Source organism: Heptranchias perlo, chromosome 19 (assembly GCF_035084215.1).
Source record: "Heptranchias perlo isolate sHepPer1 chromosome 19, sHepPer1.hap1, whole genome shotgun sequence".
NCBI classification, from domain to species: Eukaryota; Metazoa; Chordata; class Chondrichthyes; order Hexanchiformes; family Hexanchidae; genus Heptranchias; species Heptranchias perlo.
In genome coordinates this window covers 18,827,313-18,854,389 of record NC_090343.1, presented here as the reverse complement: position 1 = coordinate 18,854,389, position 27,077 = coordinate 18,827,313, and the positions used below count along the sequence as shown (strand labels likewise).

Below are 27,077 nucleotides of genomic sequence, written 5' to 3'. Positions count from 1 at the left end.
TATTTACTGAAAAATAACACAATTCAGACATTGATTTGCTCAAAGGGCTTAGCACATCTCTACACAAAACCTCGATCATATTTTCATCAGATGTTATAATATAATCACTTTTAAAGACAAATGTGCAGCATTTTATCTCAAATTAAAACACAGTGTAACAAGATAACAATTTATTTCAGGGGGGAAGGGGGAAGTACTGTGGATAAAAAAGTTTGGTATTCATATATCCTACAGTGAATTGGAAATATAACAATATTTTATGGTAATGACATATAGAAGGCCACTGAATGCTGTACAAAAAATTATCAAGATATGATTATGTATAGAGATTCATATTTTCATATCTAATATGTGCAGAAATCCTAGTACTTGTATTAATAACTGGATGGATAGTGTGTGTTTACTATTTATATTTATTGCTTCTCTTGTAGTTGATTTTCAAGCCTCAAGAAGCTAAATATTTATTTCCCTCTGACAAGATATCACTGCATGATTTCTGTTATGGTGCTCAGCAAAAGGGACCATTATATTGAGATGTAATGTCCTAGAAAGTGCACAGAAAACTGCAGCACAGCAAACAAATGCTTTCATTTGTCCATCAATATTTATGAAATAGGAAACATGAAACATAAAAGTACTATAATGAAAGTATAAATTATAACGTGACAAATTTCTGTATGTCTATAATCTGGAAATGTTCTTTAGAAAAAAAATCACTGTTGGTATATCAGTTGCTGGAAGTAAATGTCACACTCAGTCATGCCGATTCTTGAAGTAAAATGTCATGGTGCATATAAATTATAGGGTATTTTACAAGGAATGTACGTATGAAATATTACTGTGCAAAGAATATTATTAGTTTCTCTGAAGACAAAGCCGGATTCAATAATTTATGTCTTTCTATTTCTCACATTGCTTTCATCCAAATATGTTTTCATTTTTCACAAAAATGTAAATTATTCAAAACAGTCTAAGAACCAACTATGAAACAAATAATGCGATTTGACTAGTTTAGAGTATGCCTCTATCACATGACCTCTGTGCTGAGAGACCATGTTCTGGTTTGTGCTGTTCTGAATTGAAACAACACCAGGTTTGTTGGCTGTTAAGGTAGGATGTGAAATGAGTTTGGCTGGTCTCAGTCCAAATCCTAATGGGCAAAGGCCCACAGTACAAAACTACCCCCAATTCACATCTTTTGACATTAACTTGGCAATCTCGCTCAAAGAGGCCATAGGCATAGGAACTAGTAAATGTAATATTAGACCAGTCAAGGAGCTCGTTTAAAGTAAGGGCCAAGACAAATTGTTGGGGCAGACAAGAGGGAGCTTTTCTTTGCATTTAATTGTGTTATACCTGACTTGATGACTGAAATGGAAAAATGTTGCATTTCCCAGCACTATTCCCCTTCACCATGATGAGCACAAAATTAATAATAAGAAATATAGAATATATTCTTTGTTGAAGTTATTTTAAATAAAATCAGTTTAAATAGATTCTAAGATCTTATTCTCCGTAGTGCTAGAAGCAGCAGATGATTGATGTGACCTGTACAAAATAAAACCTTTTGAGTATGACCATATTACTGGAATGAATCCCATCAGTGGTTGCAAAATCATATCAAGTCTTTTAGGTCAACACAAAGCACCCTTTTGAAAATTGTGTAAAAGTATCCTCCTTATGTCTAAAATTTATGCCTAAATAGCAGAACAAACAAGGATGAAAATGGGGGAAGAGTCAGACATCACTTTCACCTTATTTTTTTTAAACTTCATAGTTCTTTATGTGAAAATGACACTTTCATAAGTGCCCAGAACAACAGGCATTATTCCAACTGTGGCCTAATCAATGCCGCACTGATGCCCAAGGCCTACCTGATGTAATTTTCAGGCGGGCCTGTAAATAGGTGTGTAGCCTGCCTTCACGAAATCGATGTAAGGCTGCTTAAATATGTAAATTGGGGTCCAATGCCAATTGTAGGCCCCCAATTGCAAATTACAGGTACAAATGTGTGGAGGGGTGAGGTGTGCAAGCTCCATCTTGTTGTACTAGGCTTTGATTGGCCGAACCCAACGATCCTTAAATGGACCACTGGACTCAGTTTTTTATTTTTATGGGTGGTGGAGAAGGAGAGAAAAAAAACTCTGGCCCACTACTGTCCCGTTCGAAGCATCCAATTGTCCCTCCACCCCTTCCAAAACTGACCGCTGGCTGACTCAGTGTGGGAACCGGCTGATCTCTTGCCTTCGCAGCAGATTGCCTGTTTGGTGCCTGCAGCTTCAATGAATCACAGAATGCTCTGAATCATCCTGTTTTCGCTGTCCTGCTTTCTCCCCCATGATTTTGTGGTGAAGAAGCCAGCTCCTAATTACATGCCCTGCTCACTTCACCCATGTCACCGCAAGCACAGCAACCTCCAAGTGAAGTCCTTTCAGATCAGCTTTTGGGCTGTTCTAAAGCATGCTGGCCTCCTTCATGATATCAAGAGCCAAACACACTTGGATGCAGAATTCTTCCCATAGTTGTTCCACATGGCTGGACGCTGTGGTACCTATGTCCAAAGCTATGAGTGTGCTCATGTGCCTTTTTTGGATGATTCAGAATTTCAAGATTTCTGCGACACTTTAGGTGGCAAATGGGAGGTTTTCATGCCAATAGCTGTTTCTGAAAGATCGCACAATTTTATGGCCCCTCTGACATAAAGAAATTTGATGCCAAATACCAATGATACCAGTAAGTGTCCCATGCAATCACAACCACCTATGGAGCAGGGGAAGTTTTGTGGTGAATTTATTGCCTGTGTAGAAATTATAATTTCAGCTGCAGTTATTTCCTCCTTTTTGGCAGTTGTAATGCAAAGTGCTGCCAAACCTTGTCATGTAGACCCCTGAGCTCTTTACGTGCTGCCTGATTCTGTTGAAGTTGAACAAAATTCTTCGAAATGGTTTACTTCAGGACAGTTAGAGAATGAGCATGAGACTGTGACCTTGCAAAGAGTTTTGGAGAGCTTACTGATGACTGCCAGTTTGCACCATTTGTAATTGCACGCTGCTTCTTTCCACTTGAATGGAAGAATAGTTGTTATGATCTTGAATGCACTGCCTGAAAGGGTGGTTGAAGCAGACTCAATAGTAACTTTTGAAAGGGAATTGGATATATACTTGAAAAGGAAAACTTTATAGGGCTATGGGGAAAGAGCAGGGGAGTGGAAATAATTAGATAGCTCTTTCAAAGAGCTGGCACAGGCACAATGGACCGAATGGCCTTCTTCTGTGTTGTATGATTCCATAATTTATTTCTTTGATTTTCAAAAATTTTGCCTCTTACTGCAGCATAAAAGAGTCCAATTTTACAGAGGTCTAGATACAAATTTGAATATAAAAGTTAGACCAGCAAAAAAGAAAAAAATGGCAAAATATAAGTGTTTGTATAATTTTCTATTGTTTCAATCAGAAAAAAACATAAAAGCAGTTAAGGAGTCTGAGTGAATTACATTATTCTCCCTTTCCACACAAGTAACACTCTGACCAACATTCTTTCCTTAACCAACACCACCAAAAACAGATCAGCTAATTATTCATCTCTATATTGTTTGTGGGACATTGCTGTGGTCAAAAATGGCTGCCATATTTGGCTACATAAGAACAGCGACTGAATTTCAAAGAACATCATTGTATGAAAAACATTCTGGGAAGTCCTGAGAGACATGACAAGGTTATGTATAAATGCAAGCTTTCTCTTTCTTTCTTTCACACAGTATCACAGAGGGCATACTGAAGACACTCAGAATGTTTTATTCTACTGTGTAATGCAATCTTTTTTTACTCCAATTTTCCACTGAACATTTGTCTTTTATAGTTTTCATTCCTATTTTTACCAGCTTTTCAAACATTTTGAAATAATTCCTGAAAAAAATCCTATTATTTTTTTCCTAAAATAAAAACCAAGATCACAAATTTCTAATTATTTATTTTTAAACGCTGAAAGGGGTATGTTTGTTTCGCAATGTACAGTTTACCATTAAAAAAAACCCTGCACTTCAGAAATTTCTTGTTTCTGTTTTCCAGGTTCAACACAGTTACCATCAGAACCTTTAGTTACCGTGGCACTGAAGATGATAATCTTCTGTCCTATTTACAGTATTAACTTTAGGTCGAATCAAAACTATCTCAATGGTATATTTCATGCTGAGGTGTAACTAGATGATTTGAATTAATTACATTCAAATAGCTTACTTATATATTCAATGGGGTGAAGGTGTATGCTTAAGCAATAATACAGATTTAATTAGTTCCATTATATCTTAGTGCTATGGCTCAGTGTTCACAATGATAAATGTCATTGGTTAGCAGTCATTCTTCAATCCTCTCAATTCTCTAAGAGTACCTTATTGCAATTATAAGGTGTCAAAAACCCAAGAAGCAGAAAAGGATGATTGATAGCCATATGTTGCTTTACCTCATAGAGGGTAATTATTCCATTGGTTTCATTCGGTGGCTTCCACTGTAGATATATCTTCTCCTCAAATGGACCTCCTTGAATTGATTCCAAGGGCACCAGACCAGGTACTGTTGGGCAGAAATTTAATAATAATGGAAAACAGAATCAATAGAGAAGAAAACAGTTTCAGTCAATGTGAAAACAGCTTCTGATGGTCTTAAGCCCTTGCCAGTTGTAATAGTCTCTAATATGTATTCATACTCATTTGTAGCAGATCCCTTTGGGTCTGTCCCAGGAGCCCATCCTTCAAGCTCTTTTGCATGGTTTATTGAATACCTAAATAAATGTCAGCTTATGAATTTTAACTAGACGACCAGCAATGTGATGAGAAATAGTAAAATGATCTTTCAGCAGAGGTACCCTTTATCAGTAATGAAAAATCTCAAAGCAGATCTGCTTTACAGCTGTCAAATGCAAGTACACAAAGCATCCTTTTACTCAAAGAACTATAATTCAGCAAAATAAATCTTTGCTATTAATTAATCAGTATTTTATTAACTCTCTGATTTTGAGGTTGTGAGGAGCTTTATTCACCAATAGAGAACATAAAATCTTTGAAACAGTATAATTGTGCCTGTTAAAACCCATTATCTAAATGCTTGCTCTTCTATTGAGAACTAAAACTGGGGGCGAGTGGGGATTTAAACAGCTAGCAGGTTTCCAGTTAGTTTCCTGCCCTACAACCGCACGGTACTATGAAGCCACAGCGAATGTAACTGCCAGGCCTCATTAGCATGATGCCAGTCCATTTCCTGCCCGGAGTAGGCAGGAACTGGGTGGGAGGCAGCTGCCGTCCTCCGGAAAATTGGGTGGCCCTTGGCCGACTGAGCGGACTCCTGCGCCTTCTGGACCCACAAAGGAAAGCAAAAAAAACTTACCTGGAGAGCCTCTTCAGCTTCCCGATCCTCATCACGCTGACCATCATCTGGCGAGAAAGCCATGGTGGCTTCCCCGCTCAGTCCAAACTTAAATTAGCTGTTGGGGACCCGATGATATCATCGGGCCCCAATTAGCAAATGTGAATTAGGACCATGGGGGCTTTTCATGCCTGTTCAAATCAGAAATGGTGGGATCCGGGTGGCTTTCCAACAGGTAAGTAATTCAGGGCATTTTAACTGGGTGGGTAGAGTTAAAATCCCTCTCTATGCGTTTCACTATCTTGTATCCATAAGCAGCAGATACATCACAATACAATCATTTGCAATTAATTTCATCATTATCTCCAAATGTCTGAATGCTTAAGTACTGTTTGCTCAGATGTTCAGTTAAATTCTAAGATATTACTGACATACTTGCTGGGAGGAGTCTTCTGAATGTGGTATTTTCATTTAATTTATTCAAATGCTTGCTAATTAATTTGACATTACACAAACTATAGTTAAATTATTCATGGCATTTATATAGTGCTGAAAAAAAATCTACACTTAAGAGGGTGATGACTAAAAATAAACCAAAGATACTTAGAAATAAGAAATGACCCATTGTGTGGCAGTCAGTCAGAAAGACTTACTGGCACTGGCAAAGTTATTGACAAAGAAACAGCATCAATTTGTTTAGCAATATGGTGAGGCACAGCCATCTGTCAATGTTAACCTACAAGAAAATAAAACTGGCATAAGCCTAGCATTTAATTTACTATTTCAATAATTCTCAGTCATGTTTTCTTCCTCACCTGAGTTGACTTGAGGGTTTATGCTTTCAGGGGGGTGACTATTACTTTTACCACCGGATGGAAAACGGGCAATGGCTGATCGACTGCCCATTTTATACCCATTGATTTCCATCAATGGTAACGAAAATCAGGTGGGGTATAAAATGAAAGGTCAATCCACTACTGGCCGTTTTCCGCCCTGAGATAAAGTGAAAATTCACCCCAAATTGTCTTCTGTAACACACAGCTCCTGCATCTACTACAATGGATTTTGAACCTGACCACAATTATTATGATCTTCTCCCCAACACCCAAATTTTAAATATGATAGCTTTCACAGAAATATAATATTTGAATATTTATAACCAAACTTAAGAATAAGGGGCCTGAAAATCTGGAAGTCCTGCTCTATTGGTGCCAGCTGCCCAGAGACTGCTACGCATCCCAAATCCTGGGAACAGAGTCAGCTGCATGGATAGGGCAGGCTAAAGGCATCTGCAAGGGCGAATTAGCAACATCCATGCCAACAAAGGCTGGAAAATTAAAGCAGCTTCATGTCGCTCCAAGGGTGGAGGAGAGGCCCAAGAATGGCACAACAGCACCTTCAACAGTGCAGCACCCTCTCAGTACTGCACTGAAGTGTCAGTCTAGATTACGTGTTCCAGTCTCCTTAGTGGAGCTTGAAACCACAATCTTCCGACTCAAAGATGAGAGTGCTACCACTGAGCCAAGGCTGATACTGTCAAAAATTAAATTAACATTTATGAAATGGTTACCTGAGATCTGGAAGATTCATATAGATTCATACAATCAGAGAATAGTTACAGCACAGAAGGAGGCCATTCGGCCCATCGAGCCTTCGCCGGCTCTTTGTAATAGCAATCCGGTTAGTCTTATTCCCCCGCTCTTACCCTGTAGCCCTGCAAATCTTTCCGCTTCAAGTATTTATCCAATTCCCTTTAGAAAGCCACGACTGAATCTGCTTCCACCACCCTTTCAGGCAGCGCATTCCAGATCATAACTACTCGCTGCATAAAAAAGTTTTTCTCATGTCACCTTTGGTTCTTTTGCCAATCACCTTAAATCTGTGCCCTCTGGTTCTCGACCCTTCCACCAATGGGAATAGTTTCTCTTTAATTACTTTATCTAAACGCTAAATGATTTTGAACACTTCTATCAAATCTCCTCTTAACCTTCTCTGCTCTAAGTAGAAAAAACCCAGCTTCTCCACTCTATCCACATAACTGAAGTCCCTTATCCCTGGATCCATTCTAGTAAATCTTTTCTGCAGCCTCTCTAAGGCTTTCACGTCCTTCCTAAAGTGAGGTGCCCAGAATTGGACACAACACTCTAGTTGTGGTCAAACCAGTGTTTTATGAAGGTTCAACATAACTTCCTTGCTTTTGTACTCTATGCCTCTATTTATAAAGTCCAATATCCCATATGCTTTTTTAACCACTTTCTCAACCTGTCCTGCCACCTTCAAAGATTTGTGCACATATACCTTCAGGTCTTTCTGTTCCTGCACCCCCTTTAGAATTGTTCCATTTTACCTCTCCTCGTTCTTCCTGCCAAAATATATCATTTTGCACTTCTCCGTGTTAAATTTCATCTGCCATGTGTCCACCCATTCCACCAGCCTGTCTATGTCCTCTTGAAATCTATTACTCTTCTCCTCACTGTTTACTGCACTTCCAAGTTTTGTGTCATCTGCAAATTTTGAAATTGTGCCCTGTACACCCAAGTCCAAGCCATTAATATACATCAAGAAAAGCAGTGGTCCTAGTGCCGACCTCAGGGGAACACCACTGTATACCTTCCTCCAGTCTGAAAAACAACTGTTCACCACTACTCTGTTTCCTGTCACTTAGCCAATTTCGTATCCATGCTGGCACTGCCCCTTTTATTCCATGTGCTTTAATTTTGCTGACAAGCCTGTTATGTGGCACTTTATCAAACGCCTTTTGAAAGTTTATATACACATCAACCGCATTGCTCTCATCAACCCTGTCTGTTACCTCATCAAAAAACTCAATCAAGTTAGTTAAACACTTGCCTATAACAAATCCGTGCTGGCTTTCCTTTATTAATCCACACTTATCCAAGTGACTATTAATTTTGTCCTGGATTATCACTTCTAAAAGCTTCCCCACCATCCACAGGTTAAACTGACTGGCCTGTAGTTGCTGGGTTTATCCTTACACACTTTTTTGAACAAGGGTGTAACATTTGCAATTCTCCAGTCCTCTGACACCATCCCCGTATCTAAGGAGGATTGGAAGATTATGGCGAGCCCCTCTGCAATTTCCACCCTTACTTCCCTCAGCAACATAGGATGCATCCCATCCGGACCAGGTGACTTATCTATTTTGAGCATAGCCAGCCTTTCCAGTACTTTCTCTTTCTCAATTTTTAGCCCATCCAGTATCTCAACTACCTCCTCTTTTACTGTGACTTTTGCAGCATCTTCTTCCTTGGTAAAGACAGACGCAAAGTACTCATTTAGTACCTCGGCCATGCCCTCTGCCTCCATGCGTAGATCTCCTTCTTGGTCTCTAATCGGCCCCACCCCTTCTCTTACTACCGGTTTACTATTTATACGTCTAAAGAAGACTTTTAGATTCCCTTTTATGTTGGCCTCCAGTCTATTCTCATATTCTCTCTTTGCCCCTCTTATTTCCTTTTCCACTTCTCCTCTGTACTTTCTATATTCAGCCTGGTTCTCACCTGTATTTTCAACCTGATATCTGTCATGCGCCCCCTTTTTCTGATTCATCTTACTCTCTATCTCTTTTGTCATCCAGGGAGCTCTGGCTTTGGTTGCCCTACCATGGGAATGTACTTAGACTGTACCCGAACCATCTCCTCTTTAAAGGCCTCCTATTGTTCGATTAAAGTTTTGCCTGCCAATCTTTGATTTACCCAGGCCAGATCAACCCACTGAAATTGGCCCTCCTCCAATTAAGTATTATTACTCTAGATTGCTCCTTGTCCTTTTCCATAACTAATCTAAACCTTATAATACTATGAATACTGTTCCCTAAATACTCCCCCGCTGACACTTGCTCCACTTGATCCACTTCCGGCAAAAGGCCAGCAATTCAAAGTCAATGGGGAAGGTCAAGAAGTCTTATTCTCAGCACTGAGATGTTAGAAACCTGTTCTGTTCCAGAGCTGTCCTCCAACAGCTGAAAAACTAAGAACTTAATTACTTGCAGCAAACAATTGGAAAACAATTGGTGATGATTTTTTTAAAAACTTGGTTTCTCCTCAGAGGTCCAGGCCACATCTGCCCTGTAGCCCACTTGCACCTCTGTGGAGGCCAGTACGCCTCTCCTCACTGGGTGTACCAGCCACCATAGGAAGCTGGGTCCCAACTGAGGAGCAGCAGCAGGAAGTTCCATCTTAATGAGTCCCTCTGCCTGGCCTTGTCCCTGCCCCCAGCCCGCTATTTACCATGTAACGGGCAGACGGAAGTTCTGCCCCCCACAAGTCAATGTGGAAACTTCCAGAAACAGCAGAGACCCTGCGATTCTGCTGTTCTCCAACCAGAATTACAGAAGGAGACAGGAGGAACCTCCAAGGAATTCCTGAGCCATTAATCATTAATGTTGGATTGCGAAATGGAGTCATTAACCCTTGAAAAGCTGGCAGCTCTAGGGCATTGTAAGGCTGCTTATGGCAGCCAGATTTTTGAGAGTTCAGCTAATCAAATATCAGGACAGCTTTAATAATGTCATATTATTTTAACAATTGAATCTTAAATTAAAAAAAATATTACTTCTGCTTTCCTAGTCTTCCCTGTCTCATGTGTTCTTGCTCAGCCTCACTTCCATTTTACTGCTTAAATTTTACGTACAGCTCAATAACATACACTATTTTATTTTCTCTGTAACTTTTCTATTTGGTTTCTAAGTTTAAATGCCAAACATACCGATTCACATCTGCTTCTGCTCTGCCACTGTTCATTTTGAAAACCAGCCCGTGTGGCTAATTATTTTGCTAATTAAGGTTCAAGACATTGTCATTTGACTTTGTCATATCACCGAAGCAATCCGCTAACACCTGAGATATTTTTGTCTAAAGTCACATCCAATGCTATATCCATTCAGCAAATTATAACATTAGGTAAGTAGACACTGTGGAAATGAGATCTTGTGGTGTTGGAAGGATTACTAGATATACTGTCAAGTTTTGATGAAATACCAATGGAATGTTATAAGCACCTGATTTTTTCCTGTGATTATACACTTCCATGCTTATTTTTTAATGGTTATTGGTCTAATATGATATATAACACCTCAATGCCGAACTGAACAAACTAATGTTTCATTTTTCAATGATTCATCATGTAGGATTAATGTACAGTCACACCATATATATTCTTCACTTCTATAACTAGCAAGTTATTTTCATTATGTTTTCTGCATATTGTACCATGTGTCTTCAATTAAAATTAAATATTTTAGATAAAGCAGTGTGTAAAATACCTTACACATTTGGTTACTTTCATGTATTGGATTTACCTTCATTCGAATATCTTCACAAAAAAATGCATTAGTATTTAAAATAATTGACCTAAAAATTTTCATGTCACCTATCCTTTCAGAACTATTTTGTACTGTACGTGTTTTGTATAATGAGAGTTATAATCCAAAGTACCTGCCTAAACCTGGATTTTATAATTGGACTGTATCTCACAGTAAGCGTAACAAGGCCTCTAACAAGGGCTCTCTGTTGAAAATAGTTGCTCAGTAACTGCAATCTTCAGTCATGCTGCCAAGTGTCTACTTAAAGAGGTAGAAATTGCCTCAGTTTCATACAGCCAAATGATTAATAATCAAGAAAAAATTCTGTCCTTGGAAAAACTAACATTGGAGCATTTTCATCAGCACAAAATGCACCATTCAAATGGCTTACACCAAATACACATAAAATACATATATACACACATAATTATAAAAATAGAAAAAAGTATCTTGAGAATACATTTACTAAAACAGCAATACCATGGTACTTTGACTGTTTTATAGCTCCTTAAATAGAACTCTTCTTATTTGAAACAGTGATTTATAGTCTATGTTGAAACGGAAATGTAAATTCGGTTGAATTAGCAGAATAGAATACATCGCTTTAATTGTATTAAAATTAAAGTTATTTATCTTAGGATTTTAATGTAATTCTCTGTATTTTACATAGATTTGCTGCATACTCAGAGTTGTAGGCCTATATTCAGACTGATAGAATGCATAGCAGGATACTGCTAATCACCATTTACGATAGAAAACAAGCTATTTGTCAATATGGGGTTGAAGTCTCACTAAATGTAAAGACACAACATAATTATAAGTGTTTGAGTAATGTCAGTTTAATTGTAACACAAGATACAAGAAATGAAGGAATCAATGTTCATGTTCAATGTTTCACCATTATTTCCTGTTTGTATACTAGCTGATAGTTTGTCTTGAAATTTCTCACACTACTTATTTCATTTCATTTGCTGCTCCACAGCATTTTTGGTGCTTGAAAAAAAACGTATAGCAATGTTAAGCAATCAGTATGGGGCAGTCTGATTCTTGAAGTGTTTGTGCTGAATTTGATCAGAAGTGACTGCAAGATGATACATCTTGTGGGAGAATAGCATCTCACCTCCTGGGAAGGGAAATGTAACAGGGTCTCATGCCTAGTAGCATAATTCTTGTGACCAAGTATGGAACAGCATCAATTTCAAAAACCTGGACTACTGAAGGGTTCTCTTGATTGCAAAACGGCTGGAAATCACTGTATCAAAGTGAATGACCACCCAAGGAAAAGGATTAAAACATTTTACAGTACAGAGTTGGAAGAATTATAATAACTCCACAAATACTAAGATGTAATAATGGAAGGAGTGAAAGATAAAAGCACAGCATGCGTGCTGAATATTGCAGTTGATATTGGGAACAGCCATTCTCAATCACACTCAATAAACCATTTCTTTTAATGTGTGGCATTTCTCATTTGCTGTGTCCCACCACTTCTCCACGACCCACTCTATTAATTTCCAGCCTTCAACAATCTCCAATTGTAAACTTCAGTTGTTTCTTTACTGCTGCAACACAACTGTTTCTTTCCCACTATAAACTTCAAAATTACAATTCTGATCTGTGGCACTTGATAACCTGTGACTTTAACTCACCTCAGTAATCTGTAATTACTTGTTGTCACTCCCGTCTTTATGAATATTAAACTGTGACCTTTTCTATTCTTCAAACACAGATTTCTGCTCTTTCTAAATCAGAACTGATTTTTGGCCTAAAGGATTTCACTTATACTGCTAACTTACTGGACCCATATCAATCAAAATGTGAAGATCAAAAGCAGGGCTGCAGATTATTTTTTATATTTATTTTTTTATCATTTACTGAAACCTTTTAAATTGACATTGGGCTACTGAATTTTGGGAGACGGTAGAAAGTGTATTTAAAAACTATTTTGATTCAATATTATGAAATGGTTAGGTAAGTCCTTTGAAGCTGATTATCTGTTACTAATTTGACATTGGCCGGTTGGTGTAAAGCTATTTCAAAGTAAACAGAGCAAGTTGTATATTGTCCTATTCAGCAAGCTCTCTCTTTCAATCTTTTACATGCACAATATTTGTGCATTTTTCATATGTAGACTTTAACGTAAAAATATTAAGTCAAATGTTAGTATATAAAATATCAGATGATCTCCTGTGGTACTGGTCATGTGTAGTCTGGGGTTTGTAGCATGGAGCTGGTTAACTGTTTTGGTACTCCCTGTGGGAAACTAGTTAAAATATGCATATCTGGAGGTTAGAAGGTAATTGCTGAGGGAAGTTTCTGTAGATTGGCAACAGCTTATAAATCCCTGGCTCGTATCCTTGGAGAGATGCTGGATTAATAAGGTCAGAAAAATCAGCAGGAAATGACTAGCTTTCTTTGTCCTTGTTTTAATACTTTTGACCATCTGAAGGGTGAAAAAATGCAACAGATGCTGGACAACACACACGTTACCAGCATATAATAACACATATACTCTTGACAATAGGTATGCATAAATGCAAAAAAAAAGGAGAATGCTGAGGTAACCGATTTTTTTTCAAAGGACTGGTAAATTATATTAAGCTGAAACTATAAAATAATTTTGTTTTTACTTCTTTGTCTTACTTCCTTTTTTTGGAAAATGAGTACGGTCATATGAGTTTTTTTCAGCAGTTTCATTAGCCCCACCCCAAGGATGCTAAAATATTCAAGGCAGACAGACACCCTCCTGCTTGTCAGATTGGAATCTATTATGGTTTGTAATGCGTATCCAAACAAAATGATGCACTGAACTTGGAATTTGAATTAGGAGATTTGTCCACACCAGGGGTGTTCGAGCTTTTTGATTTCATAAGTTTCATGGTTCTATACCACGCAGCTTCAGGGGCTATATATAAAGTTTAAATCCATATTCCTATTAACCTGCATATAGCTCAAGATACCAATATTAACAGATCTTGTGTTCTCATTTAGAATTTAGCCACCAATGAGGCAACAGTATTAAAAACAGCCAATTCCAAACCTCCAGGCACACAAAATTCAAACAGGACAAATCAGTGAATAAGAAAGATAAGCACAATAAGACTGAGTTCCCTTAGCTTCAAGGGGAATTACCAGGGCACAGGGGTTGTAAATGACCACTAGAAATCAATTCTAAACACAATCATAACATAAAGAGTTCACAGGTCTTCCACTGAAACTATAATTGCAGGAAAAATGTAATTGTATTTAATAGAAAGATCAATGATTTTGTGCCATATAATAGTTGCTTCAATCTGATTATATGCAGTCAGATCTGTGTAGTGTTTAATGTTGATTATCTAATTTATATGTTTACTCCTCCAAACAACCCTACTTTGAAACCAAAATTCATGCAATTACAGAGGCATATTCATTTCAGTCTACTTTGTTACAAAAGCAATTTTCTGTGTTCTGAATATTTATTTAGCCATCTAGCACCCGTAATGCCAGTTAGAACATTTGTAGTTAAAAGTAGCTAGCTTATAGGATGAAAATAATATAGTAACTGCTGTCCCAATGCCTCTGAGCCATACAGACCAAGAAAGTCACAGATGTTGATCCCCAGTATGTTGTGAGTTAAGTTATCTCGGTGAGCAGTGATCGGAACACTATGGATGTCCTCATGCTCCTGGGATAAAGAAGGGGCATTATCCAGGGTTCCTGCAGCTGATTGCTATGTACTGACCCTACTGGAAGTGTATGTGTATGGAGGCCAGATGAGGAAAGTTCATCTATAATGCCCCACAAAATCGAATAGTTACCGGCATTGTCACTTAGTTGTGCTCCCAGAGGACACCATAAGCAATGGAACCATACCACAGAGAAATTTGACATCGTAACAAAAGGAGAGAAAATTGGGGGAAAAAACACAATACATACACTGTCATTTTTTTAAAAGAATACTTATGAAAACATTTGTTTTTCAAAGACCTACAGCTGAAGAAATCAAGTCAATGTTTTTAATTAGCATTTTCAGCTTTGATTTTAACCAATGTTCTGACGTTATGCACCCTTACTTACAAAACCAACCCAATCCTCTCCCTCTTGCTGTATTCTGAAGGACTCCAAAAGCAGGTTCTGAAATGATGGTCAGCCTATTACATGTGACATTAAACCAATAGTTATCAGCTGAACAAAGAGTGCATTTCGAATCCACTTTCAATTGTGGTGGATCTGCCAAAGAAGGAAGATTACCCATTCAATTTCAATGTTACTATGTCTTCTTGAACGTTGATTAATAAAAGTCTAGTAAGGTGTGCATGAGAGTTTGCCTGTCACAAAGAAGTGGCAACTTGCTAATGTCTAAATATACCATCACTTCATGGCAATCAAATACCTCACAAGCTTTGGTTACTGCAGGAACTAAACAACTTGCTATTTTAAAGTCATTTTGACGTATGTCATGCAAACTACAACACCATGTAGTATTTTCTCATGTTAGGGGTGACGGCCATCATGGCACCAATATTATAGTATGGTAAGAAGCTAAGCCAGGACTAAAACAGAGATTAAATGTGGGGGAATCCATTAACTGTAGTAAATATAAAATCTAGGCCCATGGCCTGTTCTGGCAGTCTAACTCAGGGTACGTTTATACTGCAACTTTAACATTGCTACAAAGTGATTTCCAAAGTCCAAAGTCCAGAGAGAAGCAGTGTGATGTCCCCTGGAGCAGGTAATCTCACGCTGATTAGGTTTAACACAGCATGGAGTATAACTCTAGTGGAGTGTGAAAACTGGTTTAAAAGGGCTTAAGGGACCTTTTGGACCGCCTGATCACTCTTTAAACTTATCTTGAGTTGATTTAAATGTTCAGATTTTGGCTCTTTTTTCTAGCCATATAAATTCTCACTAGCTGGGAGATGAGCCCAGTGTAAGTGAATTGCTTGACAAGACCCATACTGCAGCTACTAGTCTTAGACTCATTGCTGCAGTACAAATGCAACATTAGGAAATCAGTGATTTATACAGTCACCGGCATTTAATAAGCAGAAGCTCCATCTTTGTTTTCCGTGCTGCTACAGGTTGCAGGTTCTTTTCTAAATGATAAGCTCACCAGGATTCAGCCTCTAATCAGTCAATTCCAAAAGTACGAGGATAAGGGTTATGAAGTCATTTTTTCTGAAGCAAGTTATTTTATACCAAACAAAATGATCAGGGTAATTTTTGTGTATTTTTCTCAAGGTAAACGTTAATATGAAATGCTGAGGTTTCTATTTAAAAAGAAATAAATTTGATCTTACTCATTCTTTCTCCTTTACTTGTCATGAAGATAGAGCTGTCTTCATTACAATGTGTTGTGACATTGGGCATCATTTTAACCCCAAGCCGGGGAGGGGGCGGGGGGCTGTCAAATTGCGGGTTTCCCAGACGTCCTTACGATTTTGACATAAGGATGACTTTTATTTTTTTTGTCAGTTTGTCGTCCAATCTACCGGCCTGATTGACAGGCTGGTCTCAGTCAGACGGGAGAGCAGCCAGGGAGAGGACGTCTTCAGGTAAGTCTTTGATTGTATGGATGGGGGTGAGGGGACATGGATGGGCATGGGGGGCATGGGTGGGTATGGGGGGCATTGGCGGGTAGAGGGGGCATGGGTGTTCATGAGGGTCAGAGGGGAGGGGGCAGTCAATCATGGGAGAGGGATCAGGGGTCAGTCACGGGGGGGTTGTCGGGATTGGGGGTCATCGTTGAGTGTCGGGATCGGGGGGACATCGTGGGGGTCTGCGATCGTTGGCATTGGGGGGGTGTTTGCGATCGTTTGGGGGGGCATCGGAGAGCAGGATGGCCATGATCGTTGTGGGGGGTCGGAGTTCGGGGGCGGGGATCTGCAATCGTTGGGGTGTCGCTGCAGGTAGGCTTGTTAAGCGCGGGGGAAGCACTCCTGCTCCTCCAGGCCCACAACCTGTGCCAGAAAGGCACTTACCTGTTAGTTTCGGACCTTCTCACCTTCTTTCACATGGCGTAAAGGAGAAGGCCTGGGAATCCCAGCCCCCAGGGGTTGAAATCGGAAACTCTGCAAATATGGAAGCCCACAGCTTCCTTTGCAAGATTTTAATCACCAACCCGCCTCCCGGGAGTAGGTTGGTCGCTTGCCCCTCATCCCGCCTCCATGAAAACCGGAAGTCGGGGGGGGGTTGGAGGTGGGTTGGGGGCGGGTTTGAAATGGTTGTGATTTGGAATGTCCCCCTGCCTCCAACCCACCCGTTTTTCAATATTAAAATCGTGCCCATTGTAAATGCATTTGTGTAGATTGTGAAGATTACGCGTAAAATTGTAAATGTGTTCAAAAAAATGTTTGCAATTTCATGAAAAATATTAATGTTACTACACTTAACAACTAGAGCATTTCTCCCTCCCACACCTAGGATCAACTGAATGTCAGAGACATAGGGGTAAATTTTAACCACACGAACGGGTGGGTTGGGAGCGGGTGGGAAAGTAAAAATTTGTAAAAATACAAAACCCGACCCCAACACGCTTCCAACTTGCCAACTTCCGATTTTCACGAAGGCAGGTTGAGGCGCAGGCGACCAACCCACTCTCAGGAGGCGGGTCGGTCAGTGAAATCTTTTAAGGCGGACGTGGGCCTCCATTTTGACAACTTTTTTATTTTTAATTCCTAGGGGGCGGGATTCCTGGGCCCTCTGCTTCACACCACGTAAGAGGTGAGAAAGGCTGGATCAGCAGGTAAGTACCTTTATTACACTGCTTGTGGGCCAGAAGGAGCAGGAGTGCCGCGACCAGCCTGCCGCAACCTCACAAACACGATCGACCAACCCCCCCATGATCTCCGATCTCCGACCTGTCCCACGATCTCCAACCCCGATGACCAACCCCCCTCGATCCCGATAACCCCCCTGATGATCAGCCCTCCCCATGACCCCCGACCCCCCAGATAACTCCCCTTGATGCCCGAACCCTCCGATGACCCTGACCGGCCCCACCCACAAAACTGGCCACATCCGCCAATCAAACTAACAAGGATGGCGAGTTTGCGGCGTTTGCCCCCATTTGAGGCCATTCGAGGAGGGTCTTCAAATTGAGCTAGTTTTCTTAGGTGCAAAGGCTCTAGTTGGCACGTTTTAAATGTTTTTACATGTTAAAAAATATTTAATTTACTAAGAAACCGACGCGTCTACACCAATGAAAGTAGTAAATGGTTCAGTGATTTAAAATCAGGCTACTCACAGGCGGAGGACTAGACACTAAATAAAAATGCTTATTTTTTTTGTGAGTATTAATAAAACTGCACCAGGTTACCACTCTGAAATACATCAGTGAATATTTTTTATTGGAAAGAAAAAAAATAAACGGTTATGCTCTATTAAGCTGCCAGATTGCATTGGTTCATGGAAGATTTTACATTTGTGATTATGCAAATGCTTTTTACCGAAAACTTGAACTGTAACCTAACTGGTGCAATTTTCGGGTGCAACTTGCACCCAATTACCGATTGCACCCAAAGCGGAAACTCTACCCCTATATATTTATACATATATTTAAAATGTCACTGCACATAATAACGAGGGCAGCTCTATCTTCACTGTAAGTAAGTTAGCAATTTAAATATCCTATAGCGTGCTTTCCATTGACATAATATGTGACAAAGATCAGGTCCATCAGAACATTGTAATGTTACTTGAGTAATTTGCCTCTCATCAATATCCGAACATTTAAGGATTAAAGTTGCTCTCAGTGTGTTGGTATACAGAAGAATTTCCAATAAAATGCATGATTTTATTTTGTTGATTCTCCATTTACATTTGATGGATTAATAAATGCATTAAAATAGCACACAGAGGAACTTCATAGGATCACACTCACACGTTTGTTATGAATATTGCTGAGATTAATCCTGAATAGTCTTAATCAAAGGTGCAACAACATACAAGGAATCAAGGGCAGGGATATGAGGGGCAATTCTGGGATCTGAAGCAGAGTAAAAGAGAATAAAATTTAGACAAACAAAAAATATAATTAATGATTTTTATATTCTTTGATGTGGCAAAATAACTATTTTATAACAACAAGACTTATATCTCACAAATAAGTTCACTAATCCCAGGATCTTGGACTCCAGGCGATGCCAGCTTATGCAGCAACTATTCTTTTATTTGGTATATGAAAAATGTATCAAAGATTGATCTGATTATATCCATTATCTGACCATTTTAGGTTATAAGTCTGGAGTTTCAATTGGTCAAAAACTGGTGTACGGAGCTGGTTTTCAGCCAATGAAAAACAAACTTACGTTTAACTCCAAACGGTACAGTTGGAGCTAGGATAAAGGACAACCAAGAAATCAGCTGAGGTGTTCAAAGGGAAGGTAGATACTTATTTCAAAAGCAAAAAATTGAGGCACTTGGAGAAAATGTCGGGAAATGGAATTAAAAAGAAAAACTGCCATGACTAACAAACTGGCACAGCAGGCTTGATAGGCCCCGTGGCCTACTCCTGCTCCTAGGTTTGACCTTCAGTAGTTTTCTCAGCAGATAAAATTACAGCCAAATCTATTTCAATAGTAGATCAAGCCACATTCAAGCACCAAGCAAAATTCTCTGTTCTCATGGTGTATGACTTGAAAAAGTTGTTAGAGAACAAAAATAAAGACATTTTGTTTGGTGTAGCACCAATGTTATTTCCCAGCGAGATCCTTCTTTACATAACATTACTTTTTTTTTCCATTTGGGCAACTTTTAGAGGGTTCCTATTTAGAGATACTGGCTGCCTGGGAAAAAGATGCTGTGAATTTTGGTTGCAAAGGGCATTGGGGATGTGACGTTGTAAGAGGCTTTGTCCGTGTACAACGTGTGCATCACACATGGATTCATTAGAGGGGGAACGTGGTAAACTAACGTGAGGTGACACTTATGCAGGTAACGTGAAGTGTAGAAATATAAGCTTAAAATATAAATTCTGCTGTAATGCTGTGTCTCTATTGATAGAAAACTTTTTGACTCTGTTATAAAGGATTGGCAAGTGTCTGAGGTGAGCTTCTATTATTTAGACACTTACTTGCTTGTCCTTTATAATGGATTCAATATTTTTTCCTTTCTCCCACCAGACTGAGGATGAGGAAGCTCTGCCCTAGGAGTCTCCACCCCTGACCACGCCCCTCTTACGCCGCTGTCTTTTTTTAGGCTGGAGGGAGCCTCTGTCACAAACAAGCCCTATTGAAAACTGCTGGGGAAGGCTGGGAATTGGTGTATCCAGGTCCCGGCCTAAATTCCAGCCCTTCCACCTGAGTTACATCGGGGATGTGCTAAGAGCCATGCGTTTTTGGCCCCAAAATCTCTAAGATGCCGGTACTAAGGTGGTGTTACAGGAGAATTAATACAGTCACTTACCATCTTCTTCAGTTTGTATAACTATCTCATCACTATCTTTCCTTCCTTCTGGATTAACTAATACCAGCCGGAGTTTCACAGTAGTGTATGGATGTAGTCCCCGCAGCGTATAGTGGGATGATGTCTGCATCAGTTCTTCTGCTGTGTACTCCCGATGACCGAGCACATACTGATACTGGACAGTCAAGTTGTAGCTATGGCAACGTGTGACCGCATAACCAAATGGCTCCCAGTTAATGGTCAATTGTCGTGATCGGACATCCACAACTTCTACACTCTGAGGTCCGTGCACTGGATCTTTGAAAAGGGAAAATAAATATGTATTTTAATTAGAAACCTGCAAGCCATTAAAACTATATAATATATGTATTCATGCACAGATGTAGTCAGAACTGCACATTAATAAAGTGGAAGAATGTTTCCAAACATTGAGCAATAACCATGGAAACAATTCAGACACTTAGAGAAATGGCTACATCTATCCAATTCAGTAAGCATGATGTGGAGATGCCGGTGATGGACTGGGGTGGACAAATGTAAGGAATCTTACAACACTAGGTTATATTCCAACAGTTTTATTTGAAAGTCACAAGCTTTCGGAGCTTACCTCCTTCATCAGGTGAGTGAGTGACGAAGGAGGTAAGCTCCAAAAGCTTGTGACTTTCAAATAAAACTGTTGGACTATAACCTGGTGTTGTAAGATTCCTTACAATTCAGTAAGAACCAAGTTTTTCAATGCCACTTCGATGGAATTTGAATATAAAACTTGCATAATGTTTAGCTTTCCAGAAATTAACCTATGCTACAAAAAAACTTCACGGACTTCAACATCTGTGACTTTTTCTGTTTCCGACATGAGTATTTTGAAGGAACATGAATTGCCTTTTCAACTCCTGTTCTGATACTTTCTTTTGCCAAAGGCACAAACAGGTTATATAGAACCACCAATCTTTTACTGTGCCTTGGTGAGTATGCCTGTATAAATCAAACATATTACCACTTCAAGTAGACCTTGCACTTTCAGTGCTATATATCAAACAGAAAAAAGCACCTTGATCATAAAGTTTCTAAATAATAGACACCTCTCATGGGTCTTTGAGTATGAATCCATTTAAAAGCTGCAATGCACATTTCAACACCCCTCAGAAAGAAAGGAAGGAGGAAAGAGGAATAGAGGAAAGAAGGAAGGGGGGAAGGAAGCAAGTGAGAAGGAGGAACGAGGGAAGGAGGAAAGTGGGAAGGAGGAAAGAGGGAAGGAAGGAAATATAGAAGGCAGGAAAGAAAGAATGATCATTAATATAGCATCTTATCACTTCTCTCAGGGACATCCCAAATTGATTCACATTCAATGAATAAAAATGTTAAAATAGTGCAAGGGTAGATTTTAACTTTCACCGGTGGAGGATCAGCGACTTCCAAAATGTGCCTTTGGACACTTATATGGGGATAGGGGCCAGGCAAACCTTGCACTGGCAGCCTCCACTGCATTTTGTGAACTATCCTAGCTGGTGGTTACACAAGATGTGCCCTTAATGGTACGGAATATGTGAAAGAAGGAACCTTCTCCCGACTCCATATAATCTGGCCGAGTCAATCAATGATAGAGGGGTCAGGGGAATAAGGCCATGACCGTCCCCACCCCCCCACCCCACCCCAGTCATTTTGAGGTCAGCAAATTTGGCTTTGGAGGTCTGCCTCCATTTCGCTCCGAGGAAACTTCGTCACCTGTCTTCAGTCTCCAGGTTCGCCCTGCAGGGCTCTGCAGTTCCGAGCTCGACCTTCGGTCTAGATATGTTGGCATTCTCCAGTTCCCAGCTCAGTCCCTTTTCTGCCAAATTGGCCAAATCTCGAGTTTGACCCCTAGCTGTGGTTGGTCAAACCTAGCTGTGCCACTGGGGTCAATGGCAGGGGTTTCCAGTTTGTGCATCATGGCACTTATGCCACAGTGTCACCACCCGTTGATTTTTGTGACCCCATTTTTACTGATTTTATCCCAGATATTGGCAGAACAAAAGTCACTCGTTAGTTAAACTCTAACAATTACTGTGACTTTACCCATATTATGGAAAAGATTGGGAGATGAATGTTCACCTATTGCCAATGAACAAACTACATAAATGATTCAATTAAAATGGTTCCAGCAATCACAGACATGTCAACAGAACAATCATTTGTTTGTTGCTTTGAGAAAATGTCACATCTTCCACAAAATAATGATGTCATTAAGTGCAGCACTAACATAATCCACGCTCAATCAGCTTCAATTATAGTTCAATTCTCTGATTTATTCCAAGTTATACAAAACTTGTTGGGGCCAACATTGCCCACAATATTCATCCAGCAAGCAGACTTGACTGAGTGACATATGGGTGATTTCAGGGCTCTTGTGTTATTCGGTCCAGACCATACACCGCGTAATTATCATATCCAACAGATCTGAGGCGGACCCTGCTTCCGACTTTAGGTATCATTATGACCTCTGACACTGAGACTACCAATATAGTGCTAATTAAGGCTATAGTACACACGGTTCTGTGCTGTGGACTTGTGCCTACTAGGAACTGGGCTGAGAGTATGGAGGTAATTTTAACTCCTCAGTGGGTGGGAGAGGATCGGGGGAGGGGTTAAATTGTTAAAAATGGGAAACCCGACGCCAACCCGCCTCAAATGCACCTACTTCTGGTTTTACCAAGGCGGGTTGTGGGACGGCCGAGTAACCTGCTTTGGAGAGGCGCGTCTGTAATTATAATATGTTAATGATGCTCATTGCCTCAGATTTTGTCAGCGATTTGAATTTAACGCCTCCAGCATGGGTAAATCCCGATAGCTAAAGTGAGGCGAGAACTGCCAGATCCAGCAAGTAAGTGCTTTTCCAGCACTGCTTGTGGGCCAGGAGGAGCAGGAGTGCTTCCCTCCGGCCCCTCAAGTAAACCCGCCGCGATCTTCCGACCCCCCCCCCCCCGCAATCTGATCTCTCCTCCCGTGATCTGATCTCTCTCTCACCCCTCCGATCTCTTCCCCACTCCCCCCACCACGATCACTCCCTGCCTCTTCTCCGGTCCTCAGCTGCGGCCTTGTACAACCGGCTTTGCCACCTGGCAGTCAGCCAGCCTCTCAATCTGGCTGGCTGCCGGGCGGGCAAAAAAATTCTACTGAGATCCTGCAGTTAAATTAGGCAGGACCTCCGCCTTCCAGGCACCCCCGCTCCCTCCCTGCCTCCCCATAAATATCAGGGCCAGAGAGTTTTTATTTGTAATGCCTATTTGGCTTTTGAGTCATCTGATATAAACCGACTCAAAAGGACCTATTTAGCTCTTGGTTTTTTACAAATATATTGAAGACGAACGGGACATGACACAGTTCAATGTATAATAATCATTTTATTATGTTAATTCTATATAGTCAAGGTTAAAGTGAATTGTTAAATGAATCTCATACAGAACAATAACGTGATCTCGGGTTTACAATAACAAAACATTGAAAGTGTACACTGCAATACAGTGTAACTCAGTTCAGAATCATAGACCCCTATGGGGAGGTGGGGAGGGAATGGGGGAACGTGGTAACGGGAGGGGGAGATCCAGAAATCCCGGGCACGCGAAGGTCCTGCCGAATTTAATGGCAGGATCTCATCATCATTTTTAAAATCCGCTTCCCGTCCAGAAACTGGCCAGATTGACAGCCTCGCTGGCTGCTGGGCGGGAAAGCCAATGGCAGGAGAAGGCTGCAGCTGGGGACCGTTGGGCGCAGATCATTAGGAAAGATCGGGGCTTGGATGGGGGCGGGGGGGTCGATCACGGGGCAGGCTGTAGATCGGGGGGTTGGAAGGGGGAGTATGCCGATCGCGGCAGCTAGGAGAGGCCGCAATCGGCCAAAGGTACGCTTGAGGGGCTGGGGGGACCTCTTCTGATCCTCCTTGCTCACAAGGAGTGCTCTAAAAAGCACTGAGCTTCTGGATCCAAATGCTCCCGTCTCCATTTCGCTGCCAGGTTCCCAAGCCCTGGAAAACCTGGCAGGCAGCTATTAAATTTAAATCAGGTTCCCAACTACACCGTGGGAGCCTGATTTCAATATTATAATGAAGTGCCCACCTCTCCAAGGCGGGACACACTGCACACCTCGCAACCCACCGCCGTAAAAATGGAGGCCGGATCTCATTATCATTTTTTAATTCCGTTGCCTGCTGGGTCACGTTCCCGGATTTGCCACCTTCTTGCCCACTCACTTAACCTGTCTATATCCCTTTGCAGACTCTTTGTGTCCTCCTCACAGCTTACTTTCCCACCTACCTTTGTATCATCAGCAAACTTGGACACATTACACTCGGGCCTTTCATCTAAGTCATTAATATAGATTGTAAAAAGCTGAGGCCCCAGCACTGATCCTTGCGGCACCCCACTAGTTACAGCCTGCCAACCTGACTTCCTCTCCTGCTGCTGACTTCTGAAAACCTTCAAGTAGGTCAACTTATTAAGATTAAAATGTTACCATAGGAAATCTGAACCAACAAATACTCTGACCAAGGTTGACCTTCACATCTGTCCCAGAAATTATTTCCACAAGACTCTTCAGTCATGGCGACCTCTAAAACCCCGCTCAAAGGTAACAAGCTTTGTTAGAGTCTGGGTGCCTCTGTTTTTTCCTTTTAGCACAGAAAATTACTTTACACTCTGTTATAATCAGCAGCTGCTTTTCATTTACTGTCTCCTCGTCTCCAGATCTTCCGCTCTGAAGAAGGTTTTGTGAAAATATGTAATGTCCTTTCCTTTTAGGGTTTTATCACAGTTTGACCAAATTTTCCAAACCTTATTAGCAAAATGTTTGTAAAGAAATTAGCTCTATTATGTCAAGTTGACTATATAGATTCTTCTATACCCAAGACCCCTTACAGTTCGCACAGCTAACACTTTGCTCATACTTATAATATCATCATATATATCTTTTGACTTATCACAACAACTGTTGGACCAAGTATTTAACACAGAATAACACTCATATGTACATGTGTCTTTATCCTTCAATTTGATCTGACTTCCTCTCATGCCCATCAGTCTAAACTGGCTTTGTGCTCAGTTGCTAACACTCTAATTTATGCTAATTTACCGTTCCATCCAGTCTCAGCAAAAGACATCCGAAACAATAACATTTTGGAAGATAAAAGGCATGTTTAAGTCCATTGACGAAAGCAACAAAAAGTAATTGGCTTAGCTACAAAGCTTAAGTATTCAAACGATCATAAAATTAACCAGGAAAACAATCTCCTACTATAGCAGCCCCATAAATAGTTTCCAACACTTGGAGTAATCTGTACCATTCACTTATTTCAATTTGTGCTTTCAAATCAGGTTAATGTGAACAGGTCAGAACCTAATTCCAATTTAGTTAAGGCGGCTTTTGGAGAAACTTAGAACAGTATCTGAAGGAACAATGTAGTTTTGCTTCAATAACTTATTTGAATTAAATTTGCGAAATATTAACTTTGTCCTTATCACTTGTGCTCGGGTAATAAAATATGAAAGTGTGAGATAAATATGGCCAATCAATGGGGACAATTTTCAACTGGAGTGCATACTGTTGGGGGAGGGGGGGTGGAGTCATCGTGCTGTCCATCAGATGGCTCCAGCAAGGGGCCCGAACCATTTTCATGGTCAGGCCCCATCTAAGTATTTTGGGTGAGCTGCCAGCACTCAGCGAGTGCACGTAGGCTATTCCTTTGCAAAGGCGAGCGGAAAGTCAGGCTCCAAGTTGTGGGAGTGGGGGGGACGAAAATCCAGGGGGGGAGCAATGAGCCTGAGGGTTTTTGTGGGGTCAGAAGGAGCCTCCAGCCTCACAAAATCATTATAAAAAAGATTTTTGGGGAGTTTTCCGAGCGGCCTCCAGCAGTCTCTCAAAGGACTGATTCGGCTGCTCAATGCCAGGTAACAATGGGCGGAAGGCACATGTGCATGTTGATAGTTAAATATTGCAGTGGATTGTTACAACTGGAGTAGGACCCCAATTTAAATACTTTAATTAAGGTTCCTGCCTGATTCGGGTGAGAGTGCCATCTGTCCCATTCGAGGGCCACTCAAAAATCGAGTTGACAGGCCTTGGTTTGCCAATGGGCAAGACATAATTTTGTTCAATTTTTAACTGCCTACTGCCCCTATTTCCAGAGTAAACATGATGTGGAGATGCCGGTGATGGACTGGGGTGGACAAATGTAAGGAATCTTACAACACCAGGTTATAGTCCAACAGTTTCAAATAAAACATGGCAGACAGCAGTTGAAAATCATCCCTCATGAGTCTAAAGAAGTTCTAACAAAGACTGAAAAGAATACAATTAAATTTACCCAAAAAAAGGAGTTTAAATGTGTGGAAGACTTCAGTTGGTAGTCATATTTGTCAACAATGCTTTTTGAATATGTCGTGCAAAGTGATTATTTGAATATATGCTCATCTGTTCTGCTCTTTATTTGTTCTTAAACTGCAGGTATTTGTTTTAAACTGTTTAGCTAATTCTGCTACCCTACAAAGTAACAAATCCATTAAAAGCTCAGACAACACATTTAATTGATACATATTTTATACATTACAATACCTCCCCAGAATTATTCACTCTTTTCTTTGTCGCCGATAAATGATAGCAGGTAATGATGCTAGTAACTGTGCAGGAATATTTTACCATGAAAAGTTTTTCTATTAGTATGCAGATGGTAGGAGCTTCTCTGTAGATTTGTCACACTTTGTTATGCAAGCAGATCTTTATGTCACACTTGGAAAAAATATATAAAATCGTTAAAAAGAACATCAATAATTTCCAATCTACAGAGCAGCCCCTACAACAACAAAAAGTACTCTGCAATTAAATCGCAAGATGCTAGAGAGCAATTAGCCTCTAACTGACCTCAGGATATGTATATTTACAGCAATTAGAATTTGTGGTCTTAGAGGGACATGCCAGTTTAAGCATAGCCATGCCTTAGCAGCAGAATAATGCATTGTGCATTGCATGGTATAATTCCTGTC

General features: G+C 40.4%; 1 protein-coding gene across 1 annotated transcript in view; it reads right to left on the bottom strand.

The window, feature by feature from the left end:
- The window catches only part of ptprt (protein tyrosine phosphatase receptor type T), a 721,453-nt gene that overhangs the window by 291,771 nt on the left and 402,605 nt on the right, over positions 1–27,077 (bottom strand). The window contains exons 9-10 of the mRNA XM_068000862.1: positions 20,068–20,364; positions 4,459–4,568 (exon numbers count right to left, since the gene is read on the bottom strand). Coding sequence (XP_067856963.1) covers positions 4,459–4,568; positions 20,068–20,364 — 407 coding nt within the window. The remainder of the gene's footprint in view (positions 1–4,458; positions 4,569–20,067; positions 20,365–27,077) is intronic.